At 37.3% G+C, this 12,657-nt stretch overlaps 1 protein-coding gene across 2 annotated transcripts in view; it reads left to right on the top strand.

Annotated features, from left to right (window-relative positions):
• LOC127977641 (E3 ubiquitin-protein ligase NEDD4-like) overlaps positions 1–12,657 on the top strand; it is a 29,206-nt gene that overhangs the window by 5,929 nt on the left and 10,620 nt on the right. Inside the window, exons 1-8 of one of the 2 annotated variants that reach the window (XM_052582626.1) lie at positions 778–2,487; positions 7,584–7,634; positions 8,034–8,095; positions 8,357–8,459; positions 9,859–10,022; positions 11,583–11,703; positions 11,780–11,932; positions 12,543–12,614. In XM_052582626.1, the coding sequence (XP_052438586.1) occupies positions 1,249–2,487; positions 7,584–7,634; positions 8,034–8,095; positions 8,357–8,459; positions 9,859–10,022; positions 11,583–11,703; positions 11,780–11,932; positions 12,543–12,614 (1,965 nt within the window). In that variant the 5' untranslated portion in view covers positions 778–1,248. Of the gene's footprint in view, positions 1–777; positions 2,488–7,583; positions 7,635–8,033; positions 8,096–8,356; positions 8,460–9,858; positions 10,023–11,582; positions 11,704–11,779; positions 11,933–12,542; positions 12,615–12,657 lie in introns of those variants that run through there. The other variant, XM_052582627.1, reaches the window with a different exon arrangement.

The raw sequence follows: 12,657 nt of genomic DNA, 5'->3' as shown, positions 1-12,657 counted from the left end.
TATTCTTACATATATTGAATTTCAATTTAAAATGCATGCAATTACCCCAATTACTAATGTTTGAATTCCAAAATCCTAAAACGTTGTTGATTTCCAAGTGCACAAAATGCAAAAATCCCTTATTCATTCTCACTTACATTGCATTGTAATTTGAAATGGATGCAATTACCTATTTTATTTATTTAAAAATTTCAGAATCCTAAAACGTTGTTCATTTCCAAGTGCACAAAATGCAAAAAATCAGACTCAGGCTCATTTATATTTAATTGACGCTCATGCTGTGAGCAGAATGATTTCCCGTACTTGTCCTGTGCACTGTGGTAACTGCAGTTACCCCTCGTGCAACTGACCCTGATTGATGAGATGGCATTTCTCTCTGACAGAAGCATGGTCTTAAATGGCTGCAACAGCGGGTGTCAGATGACACGTGATGTGGCACATGTCCATATGAGAGCAGGCACAACAAGCTCTGTATTTGATTTGGAGGCACTTTTTTGGCCCAAACAGGCTCAATTCCTTCTGCTATTTTCAAATTTATAGATGAAGCTCTCATGCGTTTAAGCCGTGCATGGTTGGAAGTGCAGAAATAAGCCAAACGTTCAGCTTGTACCACCCAGTTCCCCACGTATGTCCGACGTACTAAATGTGGATGCTGTTGAGAAAGCTTAAAATTATGCCAAACCCCGTTCCTCTTTATTTCCTGTAACTCTATCCCGGTGGGGTAAAAATATTAGCAGGGGTGCATAGAAACTTTAGACACTGGGCTGCCACTGCTGAAGAAGGAGGTAGCAGAGACAAGTTTGGTTAGAACAGGGGCGAGCTGTTCCACCTCCATCCTGGGATTTACACAGATTGTTGTTTTTTGCACTGGGGTGACCGGCAGCTGGTGGGGAGGGGGCACCCGTGCCTGAATCGACGCTTGCGAAACTACAGAAGGCACAGCTGAGGCACTCCAGAGGTCTGGCACAGTAGAGCCCTTTGTAGGGTTTCTGAAGCAGTCAAGCTCCCTGAGTTCGCCTTTATCCTTCATAGAACTCAAGCTGTTCTTCATAGTGCGTTTGACCTGGCATGGAAGTTAGCTTCAGAGAAGGAATGCCGCTTGTCACTTCTGCAATTTTTGCAATGTGCAACTGCTAATGGTTGCAATCGCAGAACAGGAGCAGTTGCTTTCTGCTGCTCATTTTTTACTCGCTCGTTTTGGCTTTGCCATGTCCTGCGTCCCACCGGATCCTCGGAAGGCTTGACTTTATGGCGCGACAACTGCGACTGCATTTTGCTTCGCGGAGAAGCAACACCGACCCGCTGTCAGAGACTTGCACCGGTCGCTCCGAGGAAAGCGGGTTTACAAACACCGGCCGTAGCTCTAGCGAAGCCCTGGTGCAGAGTTCCCTCCACATGAAGGTGACTCCAGGACAGCTGGCTCTGGCTTTGCCACCATTGTCACCAGAGTATGGTAATTTACAGCGGCACTCCACCCTATTCATCCCTAAGGTGAATGGGAGCAGGAAAAGCATGCTGCAGATCTCCTTGCAGCCTTGCGGAGGAGACGGAGACGCCGGAAACGGAGATGGAGGTTCCTGCAGCAGCAGCACCACGAGCGATGCCGGATACTGCAGCAGCAACAGCATATTCGAAGCGGACGTCCCAGATCGCAAGCCGATCTCTCGGCGGAAGCCGAGGGCACCATTGCGGCGTTGCTCATCCTTGGTGATTTTCCCACGGAGCCCATGCACCACGCCGCCGGCGTCTCCCGTCAGTCCGGTAGCGTCTCCCATGATTCCTCCGCTGCCTCCATCTGCCCGAAGTTCCTTTCAGACCTCTCATCAGATGCAGCTGTCTAGCGTTGATGCATTGCACGATGAAACATCCAAGGGATCCGTCGCCACTGCAGTTAATGGTCTGCGGCTCTCCAAAACCAGTACGTCAACAGAACACAGGGACGCCAAACCCATCGTGCATTTTAGCGTGCCTCCGGAGCAACCGCCAGGACCAGAGCGAACGGAAAGACACTCCAGCGTTTTATTGCACTTCGCAAACCAGCGAGCGCTTCCCTCAGGGAAAGGAAGTTCGGCCAAAACAAAGGTTAACATCGACTATTCCAAACCTCCCGAGGGCCCACAAACCAACAACGTCCCAGAACCCCAGAAAGCCAGGCTTTTCCGGAGCACCTCAGCCTGCATGCTGCCAAGCGGAAGGCAGTCGTCGACGGAAAGAAGACACGACACTTTTCCGACATCGGAAAAGTCCTCAAGAAAAGGGAAACATCACGTCCTTCACAGGAGTATTTCTTTGGAGGTGCCCTGTGCGAACGCTGAGATTTCTTGTCACGTTTCAAATGCTGCAGACGTGCACTCCAAAAATGGCCCTCCGCACGTACACATCCACGTATCTCACGGCACAAGTGCAAGAAAATCAAACACCCTGCAGGACAACAGCATAAACATTGAATCGGATCATGTTCCAACCTGCACGGAGAAAAATTATACCGTAAGCCTTTCCGTCTATTAGAAAGTGAAAAATCTGAATGCACTCATTTTTATCTTTAAACATGCAATGTGTAAATAGTATTTTTCCCTAAAATTGCATTCAAATTGAGTAGATTTGTGAAGACATGATTTGTAGAGTCGGCTGCATGTTTCCAGTGAAAGCAGTGATTGTTTTCTTGACACTGAACATTACCATAACAATTCAGAAACTTCTCTCCCCTTAATCTTGCATTTGAAGAAGTACATAAATATATACACATATATGTATACATAAATATAACCTCTCTTAGTCTTCGTCAACAAGCCTGCCAGAGCTAATTTCAGTCCCTTTAGATCTGTGAATTATTAATTATCTGTATCATTGTGAGCAAACATTTAGCAGAATTTATTTGCAAAGTACAAATCCCTTTAGGCAGGTTGGCTAATAGATAAGCACTTTAAAAATACATTGTAGCTATAAACCAGTTGCTTGCATGTTGCAGTTTTGAGGCTTTTTCAGTTTTTCTTTTTTATTGTTTAACACTTTGATCCCTGTTTGTATTTACCCATGAGATAATGTCCATTTAGATAGGTTGGCGTATAGACCAGCATTTTAAAAATGCATTGTAATTAAGCCATTTGCATGAATGTCAATTTTTTTAGGCTTTTCAGTTTTGATTGGTTTATTAACTCAGTACATTCAGATTGGTTAGCTTAAACACAAACACTTTGTAAAATGCACTGTATTTAAACCAGTTTCTTGCATGCACGTAAGTCACATTTTGGGCTTTTTCTGAAATCACTGATCACTGTATGTATTTACTCTTGTGGTAATGTTTTATTTAGGCAGGTTGGCTTATAGACATGCACTTTAAAAATGCATTGTTACTTACATGCATATTACATTTGCATGCACCTTGCATTTTAGAGGCTTTTCCCGTTTTTAATAGTTTGTTAACACTCTGAGGGATCACTGTATGTGTTTAACTCTGGAATAATTATAGACAGTGGTCCCTAAGCCTTCCCCCAGCCCTAGGTCTATAAATACACCACTTCGAAAATACTCTGCTTGACTCCAGTTAGTCTGGCCGTGTACCACGCTGGCGAGCTTTTAGGATTCAATATGATATGCAGGGGCTGCACATGGCTGTCCGTCAGCTGTTGGGCCAAAGGTCAGCTGATGGTGGGGGGGGGGGGGGGAGTGTCAGGGAGACGGGGGCCAAACCACGCGGTCCCTTTGCAATAAAGGATAACATGTTCGCTGCCCAGCGGGTGTTCGCTTAGCCTTGGTATGTTTTCAGAGCATCAGGTGTCTCGCTCACTGCACTTATTTCATTTGCACTCACTCTGTTCGTCTCTGATTTAACAGTGTGTTAGAAAAAGGTCGCACAAGCAATTAACAGCGCTGTTACCTTTACTGCTGCTGCACTCTTATGTGATCTAATCTAAATACAAGGCTCTCATTTCAGCATGCTGGTTGTTTGTCCATCTCAAACACACGAACATATTGTTCTTCTCATAGCTCGTTCAAATGTTTAGAGAGTGCGTTCAGGGAAATGGCTGCAAAAGAAAGACAATACAATACAATATCATTCAGCTCCAAAGCTGCAGGCAATATACTGCACTAAAGTAAGTTATTGTGGATCTTGCATAACATAATGAGGGTCCAGGACTCTTCCTGGTACCACTTTTCCAATGAAATGGAGCTGGTGCTCAGCCAGGGGATCTGGAAACCTGTCTGAGTAATTTGATTCAGTGTGTTATGTTATGAGCTGCTTTTGAATCAACAGTCAGATGGTATCTACACATAAGAAATGCAACTCCTAGCAAACATCTTTCGAGTCTGAGCTCCCCGGTTCTTTAAAACAATGTTCAATGCATTGACACAGTTCTTCAAATTATTATTATTTTTTATTTACAAATGATATATTAGAATGTGTATATACTAGCTATATATACAAATAATAAAATAAAGGGAAAAAATTATGAAATTAATTAAAATAGTTAAAATAATGAACTTCTGTAATTCCAGAATAGTGATTTATTAGTTTATTTGTTTATTACTGAGTATTAGCAATTTCATAGCAATTCGTTCTTTAAGTAAATAAATAAATGTTTAAATATTTTTGGCTTTTTAAGATTTAATTAATTTCCTCACCTTCATCGGGTCTAAAAATCTTCTTTTATTATTTGTTAGGAATAATAATAATAGTAATTATTGTACTGAATGATAGCAATTTCTCAGAAATTTCTACTTCATAATATATATATAACTGTTTTATTTTTATTTTTTTGGAACAAAGTAAATAAAAAAAAAGATGATGTCAGAGTTAATTTTCATTTTTAGCAGTTTTCGTTTACTGCTTTTTTTTTTGTCTTATTCTACATTATTTCAAGTCATCTTGCAGTCCCCAGGTTGAGAATCACATGGAGGATAAAGTAGTTATGTGTGTAATTTATTTGCTGTAGAAATGCATAGAGCAGGTCCAGATTGTGTCTCTGGTTCAACTGTAGATCACGGTTCTTCTGTTTCCGCTCAAGGACACGGTCACACCTTGTGCTCGCTGATGGGAACGGTTAACACATGACTGTGTGACCCTGCCAGAGGTCAGTGCAAGCAGCACTCAGCAGCGCTCCTAAAGATCTGTCAGATGTGTGTGTGTGTGTGTGTGGGAGCGCCGGGGGGTTGTTGTGTGTGAATGTGTTGTTTTTCCACAGCACTTTCTGTGCTTGATTAGCTCTTATCAGTCAAACACAGTGCTTGAAAACCTCGTGGATTTATGAAAATAATCAAATCTCTCTGTGTAGCAGCTGCTTGATTGAGACTTTCTTTTGTGTACGACTTCTCACTATGATGTATTCGTTTGGGGGAAAAATCTTTAATCGAAATGCAACAAACTCGTTGTAGTCCTTTTAGCGTCTCTTAAGCATCTCCTGGAAGATCTTTGTTCAGTAGCGTTTAGATGTGATGTGATGATGCAGTATTAAACCCACAGTCACGCTCCTCTTGGAGCAGAAAATGGTTCACTTTGAGCCTCCTTCATTAAGTTTGTTCAAACGTCTGGCATCATTTACTGTTTTCCTTCTCATTAGCGCAGCAGACAGGACTGATTGTTTACAGATAGTTCGTCTGGTTTCAGCACTGATCAAGCTGAGTTCTTGTCGTAGTTTATGGTAGTACTCCGCTTCTTTATTTGCTCTCCTCTCACACACTTTGTCAGTATTCTGGTTCTGTAGTAAGCTCCACTGTAACACACTGCAGAACTATTAAAGCGTATGAACACATCTCCTAACAGCTTTCACCTCAGTGGAACATTTACAGAAGTTTCTCCAGGATTTATAAAGATATTTCATATCATTTTATATACTTTTAACATATATTATTATATGATCATTTTTTCATTTTCTTTTTCATTCTTTCTCTTTTTCTTTCTTTCTCTCTTTCTTTCCCTCTTTCTCTTTCTTTCTTTCTCTTTCTCTTTCTTTCTCTCCTTTCTCTTTCTTTCCCTCTCTCTCTAACTCTTTCTTTCTCTTTCTATTTATCTCTTTTTTCTTTCTTTCTCTCTTTTTCCTATTTTCTTTCTCACTTGTTCCTCCTTTCTTTCTTTCTCTCTTTTTCCTATTTTCTTTCTCACTTTTTCCTCCTTTCTTTCTTTCTCTCTTTTTCCTCCTTTCTTTCTTTCTCACTTTTCCTCCTTTCCTTCTTTCTTTCTTTTTTCTTTATTTCTCTTTTTCCTCCTCTTTCTTATTTTTTTCTTTCTTTCTTTCTCTTTCTCTCTTTTTTTCTTTCTTTTTTCTTTTTTATTACATTTATTAACATTTCTCTTTCAATTTGATTTATTTTGCATTCAATTTTTTTTTACATATATTTTATTTTATTTTCATTTTTATTTCATTTTATTTTACTTTTTTATGTGGGAAATAATATATGTATGTGAAATATCCCTCATGCTCAGCCATAAATAAATGAATAAATACATAAATAAACTACTACTAATAATAATAATGAATTGATTTTATATAAGGGGGAGGGGGGGACTTGATTTTGGAAGAAGGCTAATAGTAATAAGAAAAAAATATATATATATGTAGTTTTATAATTTTATACATAAATATATATACCATAATTCCTCCAATAAAAGCCGGGGCCTTTATTTACCTGAACTGCAGAAGGTAGCAGACTTTTATTAGAGGCAGGCCTTTATTTCTAATTCCATCTGTTTGATAAGTAATTGTTTTAAATAACCCGTTTTAAATAAACTCTGTAATTCTGTAGCACCTTGTGTCATATCTAGCTCAATAATATCTAAGATGACACTAACAGTGCTTTCTCTAAAATCACTTTCAGTGCATTGACACGTGACGAGACGTGTGTGTTAGTCATCATCATGACTTTATGAGTGCAGTAAAAACCAGAACGACTCTTTGATAGCGAACAGGTCGTTATCTAGGAAGTCATATGCTGTGTGTAGATGGACACGTTTTAGTTTAAGCTCATTCGTTATTTCGTTCTGCCCTCACTACCATAAAACCCAACATCTGACAGCGTTTTAAACACCGAAGGCTTTTACGCCTCATTTAGGTGACTTGGATTTAACTTGTCATATTGTTTCGGTTAGCGCAATGACAGCGTGTATATAAAACGTGGTATAAATGTATTTAAAATGCTCCTGAGTTCAGTATGAAAGCCAGCCGTTAGCATGAATAGCGGCAGCTGGAAAAGGTTTTAGGATGGAAATGATTTTTTTCCGAAAACAAACTCTCTCTCTCTTTCACGCTCCCTTTCTCTCTCGGCCTACTTTGTCCTTCTCTGTATTTGTGCAGCTCGTTGGCAGTCTGAGGGATAGACCACGGGGAAGTCTTCCTTTATAAAGCCTTGTTTATATATAACACGTGTATTTCTATCTCTGTAAACAATGAACGCACCGTACAGTCTCAGATCAAGGTCACTGTCTTTAAACACCAGGGGTGTAACAATATTCAAACCAAAGTTTTCAAGTTCAGTGTCGTTGCTTCTCTAGTTAAGACTGATCTCAGACAAGCTCAGCAGTTGTTCATTTTGTATGCATTATGTCCAGTTGACAGGTGTTTTTTCTGTTTTTTCTTGATCCTCTGCAGACGAGGGATGACTTCCTCGGACAAGTAGATGTTCCTCTGCACCAGGTCCCCGTGAGTATTTGTATAATGTTGAAGCTGATGACTTGTGTTGTCATTAGTTCAGGTTAAATGTAGGTGTTATTTTCAGAAGGTCCACCTCATCTGTTTTCAGAGAAGCTCTTGTTTTAACACTACATCGTAAAATAAACCTTCTGGTTTTGGAGCTGCTCGGTTGCACTTCATTATTAGTCACTGTGTATATATGTGTGTGTGTGTGTGTGTGTGTGTGTGTGTTGCTTGGCTGAACGATCATAAACATTAAGACTCAAAAATATCCATGACACTTGAATACTAGAACTAAAATTTCCTGCATGGGTTATGTGTAATGTATAATGTTTATTTTGAGCAAAATTGATGCTTTATTTAGTTAAACTGCTGCTAAAATATTTGTTTATTTTTTTATACCTACAGACAGAAAATCCCAACAATGAAAGGCCGTATACTTTCAAGGACTTCCTGTTGCACCCGAGAAGGTTAGCCAGAGATTTCATTGCTGCATGCTTTATTCCCCAAACGTGATGTTTTTAAGCTAAAGCTCACTGACTTCATTCTGTTGTGGTTGTGGATTGACCTTTGACCTGCTATGACATCATGCAACTGTGAGCTGTTTTCATTTCAAACATGTCAACACTTCTGACACACTTCAGTAGAGTCTTATTTTTAAAACTAAGTTTTTTCTTGTAATTTGATGTAGGTTCTTTTGTTGATGTGTTTGTTTAACTCTTTCGAGACAGTCACAAGTCAAGGGTGAAAGGTCATCTGCGACTGAAGATGACATACCTGCCCAAAAACAGCGATGCGGAGGACGACCCAGCCGAACAGAACGAGAATCTGGAAGTAAGGATAATGCACACAAATTTAATTCTAGAATCAAAGAATGTTTTCTGAAAGAACTAGAACGAGTTAAAGTTGCATAATATTGCATAATACATAATAAAGTATGGTGCATAATTTAATATGACTACATTCACAATATAACATGGCTGTTTGTATAAAGTACAATTAATCCGATTTACCATGGCTTATCTGGTCTGGTTTGTCTGTAAGATGCATCTTTACTGCTGTAGTATGCAGCAGCGCCTTCTTCAAGTATTTGTGTTGAATAGAGAGGCCATGAAAACATTTTATATTCCTCCATCTGCACTTTCTATTGTGGCTTGTCCTTGAATGAGAAGTGCTTTGTTTCTCTATTCTGCTTTACTCACAAAGCTTTTCACACATTGAAACCTTGAGCTGTGGGTTTATTCCTTAGCAGAATGACAGATTTATATGTCCTTAAAGAGACAAAAACAGGAATTATGATTGTTGGTTACATTTTTATATATTTGTGGAAGCTGTATTTTATTTGTATTTAATTCTGTTTAGTTAAGTTATTCAAACACCACTGTTACTATAGTTATATTTATTGTTAGTACATTAAATATACATTTGGCCCTTTTTTCCCGGGAAATGTTATGTAAAGATATTAACTTTTAGGTCAGGATTATTTTATTTTATTTTGTTTTATTTTATTTTATTTTATTTATTATTTTAATCTATCTTTATCTTTTATAGTTGTCTAAAAAAATCATTTTTTTTTACTGAAATTAAATAATTAACTGAAATTATATATATATATATTTCAAATTTAAACTTAAAACTTGAAACCTTAAACTTATTTTAGTTCATCTAGTTTCCATTTGAAACATTTCTAATTTCCATGCAGTTTAACTTGATGCATTAAAAATCTACAGCTAAAATAATAATAATAATAATAAAAATATCTATAATTTATATATATAATATAATATTATATATATTATTAATATTATATATGTTCTGATTGACGCATGTGTTTTTTTATAGCATTGCGTGTCATTTGGTTTCAAGATACAAAGCCTTCAGGAAACGAATGACATTTGTTTTGTGCTTAAACAAAGGTGTTATATTTATACACAAGAACTTTAATATAGAACCAGCAGAGTCACTGTGTACTTTTCCAGCCGCTCTCTTTGTACGAGAGATACAGGCCTGATTTCAGATGTCCAAAACTCACTCACAAGTGCTGCCAGCATTAGATTAATTCGAGCTGTCCTGGTCACTCCGGTCTGGACTGCTCCAGATGGGTTGTTATGTGAAGTTTGTGAACCATAGAGTCAATCTGCATGTAAAGGACCCTAAGATAAAACAAACAGACATGTGTTTCCCACTGAATTGCATGCAGCCCTGTGTTTTAATACTGCTTTCTGTCTTGTAGCCTGGTTGGGAGTTTTTGGAGTCTCCTGAATTGTGCGGTTCTCACCATCCTCACCAGCTGCCTGCGCTGCCCCCTGGCTGGGAGGAGAGGCAGGACAACCTGGGACGAACCTACTACGTCAACCACGAGAGCAGGACCACGCAGTGGCACAGACCCACCATCCAGTAACCATCACCCACTCAAACAAACACTAGAAACATGCAGACACATGCTTTTTTTATTTGTTATTTTATGTAGTTTATTTATACTTTCTTTCGTTTGATCATTAATTCATCTCTGCCATCTTTATTTTAACTTTAGCACTCACTATTCTAATTCTATTCTTAAAATAACTACCTTTCTAATCATTTTGTATTCTATTTTCTTTTCATTTATTATACAATTATATAAAAAACGACCTTTATCACTAGCTTGCTCTATTCTTTTTTTTATTCTATGTTTTCTTTTTATTTATTATATTATTCAAAAGTCCTTGCTATGTGTACTGTGTGAAGCTAACTGAGACTTGTCATAGCACTTATGTATCATTTCTCTATAACACTTGTAAATCATTGCTCTCTTTTTGTTTTGATTGCTTCCATTGTCCTCATTTGTAAGTCGCTTTGGATAAAAAGCATATACTAAATTATTAAATGTAAATGTAAATCATTCATTACATTTTTCACTTGTTTTTTTTTTTTTTTTTTTTTTCGTGGAAACTGGCATGGCACGAAATTTTAAATTATAAATAAAACATTTAAATGTTGCTAGAGTCATGTATGACTGTCTGCATTACAGTTTACAATAATTGCAGTTAAATCTGTTTTTAGCACATCAAATATATATACATACATACATACATACATACATACATACATATATACATATATATATATATATATATATATATATATATATATATATATATATATATTGCACTTTGACTGAGAAACAAGAAGCCATTAAGACATTACCTGTATTTTTATAAAAAAAAAATATTTCATTCAGTTTCTTTATGTTAAAGAACAAAACAAAATATTAAAAACATAGACAAAATTATATATATTTTAGTATTAAAAATATTTTTTTCTCATTTTCTCTTTCACCATGTATATATAATATATCATTTTAGAATACAATATTTAAAAAATCATATATTAAAAAAATGAAAAAAAGATTATTCACAACCAGGTTATAAATGCATCATTTAGAGCATCTAAATATATATATATATATATTTTTTTGGTGGTACCACTGTAAAGTTTTATTTTTGTCTTTTATTTGATTTTATATTTATTTGTATTTATTTTTTATATTTATTTATATTTATATTTATTTGATGTTTATTCATTTGTATTTTATTTAATTTTATTAAATTTTTTAATTTTATTAATACATTTAAATGTATTTATTTATTTTCATTCACTTTGTATTATATTATTAAAGGTTGTCACATTATTTTATAAAAGGTATTTTTAGAAATCATAACCAGGGTATAAACAAGTCATTTAGGGCCTCTAAATACAGGTTTTTGTGACATTATGTATTTGTTTTCTTTAGATTTTAAGGAAGAAAACAGCAGAAACACAAAACTGTACTGTAGTCAGATATCCTGTAATAGCTAAGACAGGAAGCTTGTTTCCTTCCTCTGCTCTCTGCTGGTCAGCAGCGCTCTCACCTGCTTCACTTGAGTCTTCTGGGTCATTCGTAGCACTGAAGTGTGTGTGTTTTGTCCTGATTTACAGGGACAGTCAAAGAGACATTGAACAGAGACAAGATACACACAGCGAGTCCCAGCGGGCGTTCCTCACACGCAGACAAATATCAGAACATGACGAGAACCACGAGCGCAGAGAGTCACCTGAGGTACTCACACACACACACACACACACTTCTGGACAAACGACACACTTTCACATCTGTGTGTGTGTGTGTTTTGTAGAGCTGGGAGATCCTAACGGCAGATGAGTCCACGCTTTACAACAGCCCCCCCGAGCGCTCACCGCCGCCCCCCCACTCCCCGATGGAGCTCACGGGATTCTGTGAGGAGTTCAACCGACTACAGAGCGCAAACGACAGACGCACGTCCCTCACGGTCAGTCCACACACACACACACACACACACTCATGAATCAAAGCAGTGAAGTCTTAGACGAGTGAGTAAAACACAGAAATTATTACTTTTATTCAGTAAGAAGGCATTCAATTAATCAACAGTGACAGACATTAATAACGTTGCAAAGATTTCTCAATAAAAAAAGCTTTCTTTTGAACTTTTTATCAGTTTCCACAAAAATATGAAGTACCACAACTGTTTTCAACATCGATAATAATCAGAAATGTTTCTTGAGCATTTTTGAAAGATCATGTGACACTGAAGACTGGAGTTATGATGCTGAAAATACATCTTTGAATCAATAGAATAAATTACATTTGAACAGATATTCACTTAGAGAACATTTATTTTAAATTAGAATAATATTTCACTATTTGTACTGTATTTATAGTTAAATAAATGCTGCAAAAGAGACTTTTGCTTTCAAAAACATTTAAATAAGCACTGTATCGACCAATCAGCATCCAGAACCAAAACATTCCGTTTTTCGAAATGGAACATTAAAGTGTTGCAGCTTGTTACATTGTAACATTTAAAACAGGAGCAATATAAACAATATGTAACGGAGTGTGTCATGTGTTTTCTTCAGCCACAGGGTCACGGCAGCCGCAGAGGAAGTGGACAGACCCAAACGGTGGAAGAGCATCCTGTTCACCCCGTGGTGAGAGCATTAAAGCATTCACACATATACTGTATGTGTGAGT

The sequence above is a fragment of the Carassius gibelio genome, chromosome B18 (genome assembly GCF_023724105.1).
Source record: "Carassius gibelio isolate Cgi1373 ecotype wild population from Czech Republic chromosome B18, carGib1.2-hapl.c, whole genome shotgun sequence".
NCBI classification, from domain to species: domain Eukaryota; kingdom Metazoa; phylum Chordata; class Actinopteri; order Cypriniformes; family Cyprinidae; genus Carassius; species Carassius gibelio.
The sequence above is the reverse complement of the archived record's forward strand: the minus strand, read 5'-3'. Positions and strand labels throughout refer to the sequence as shown.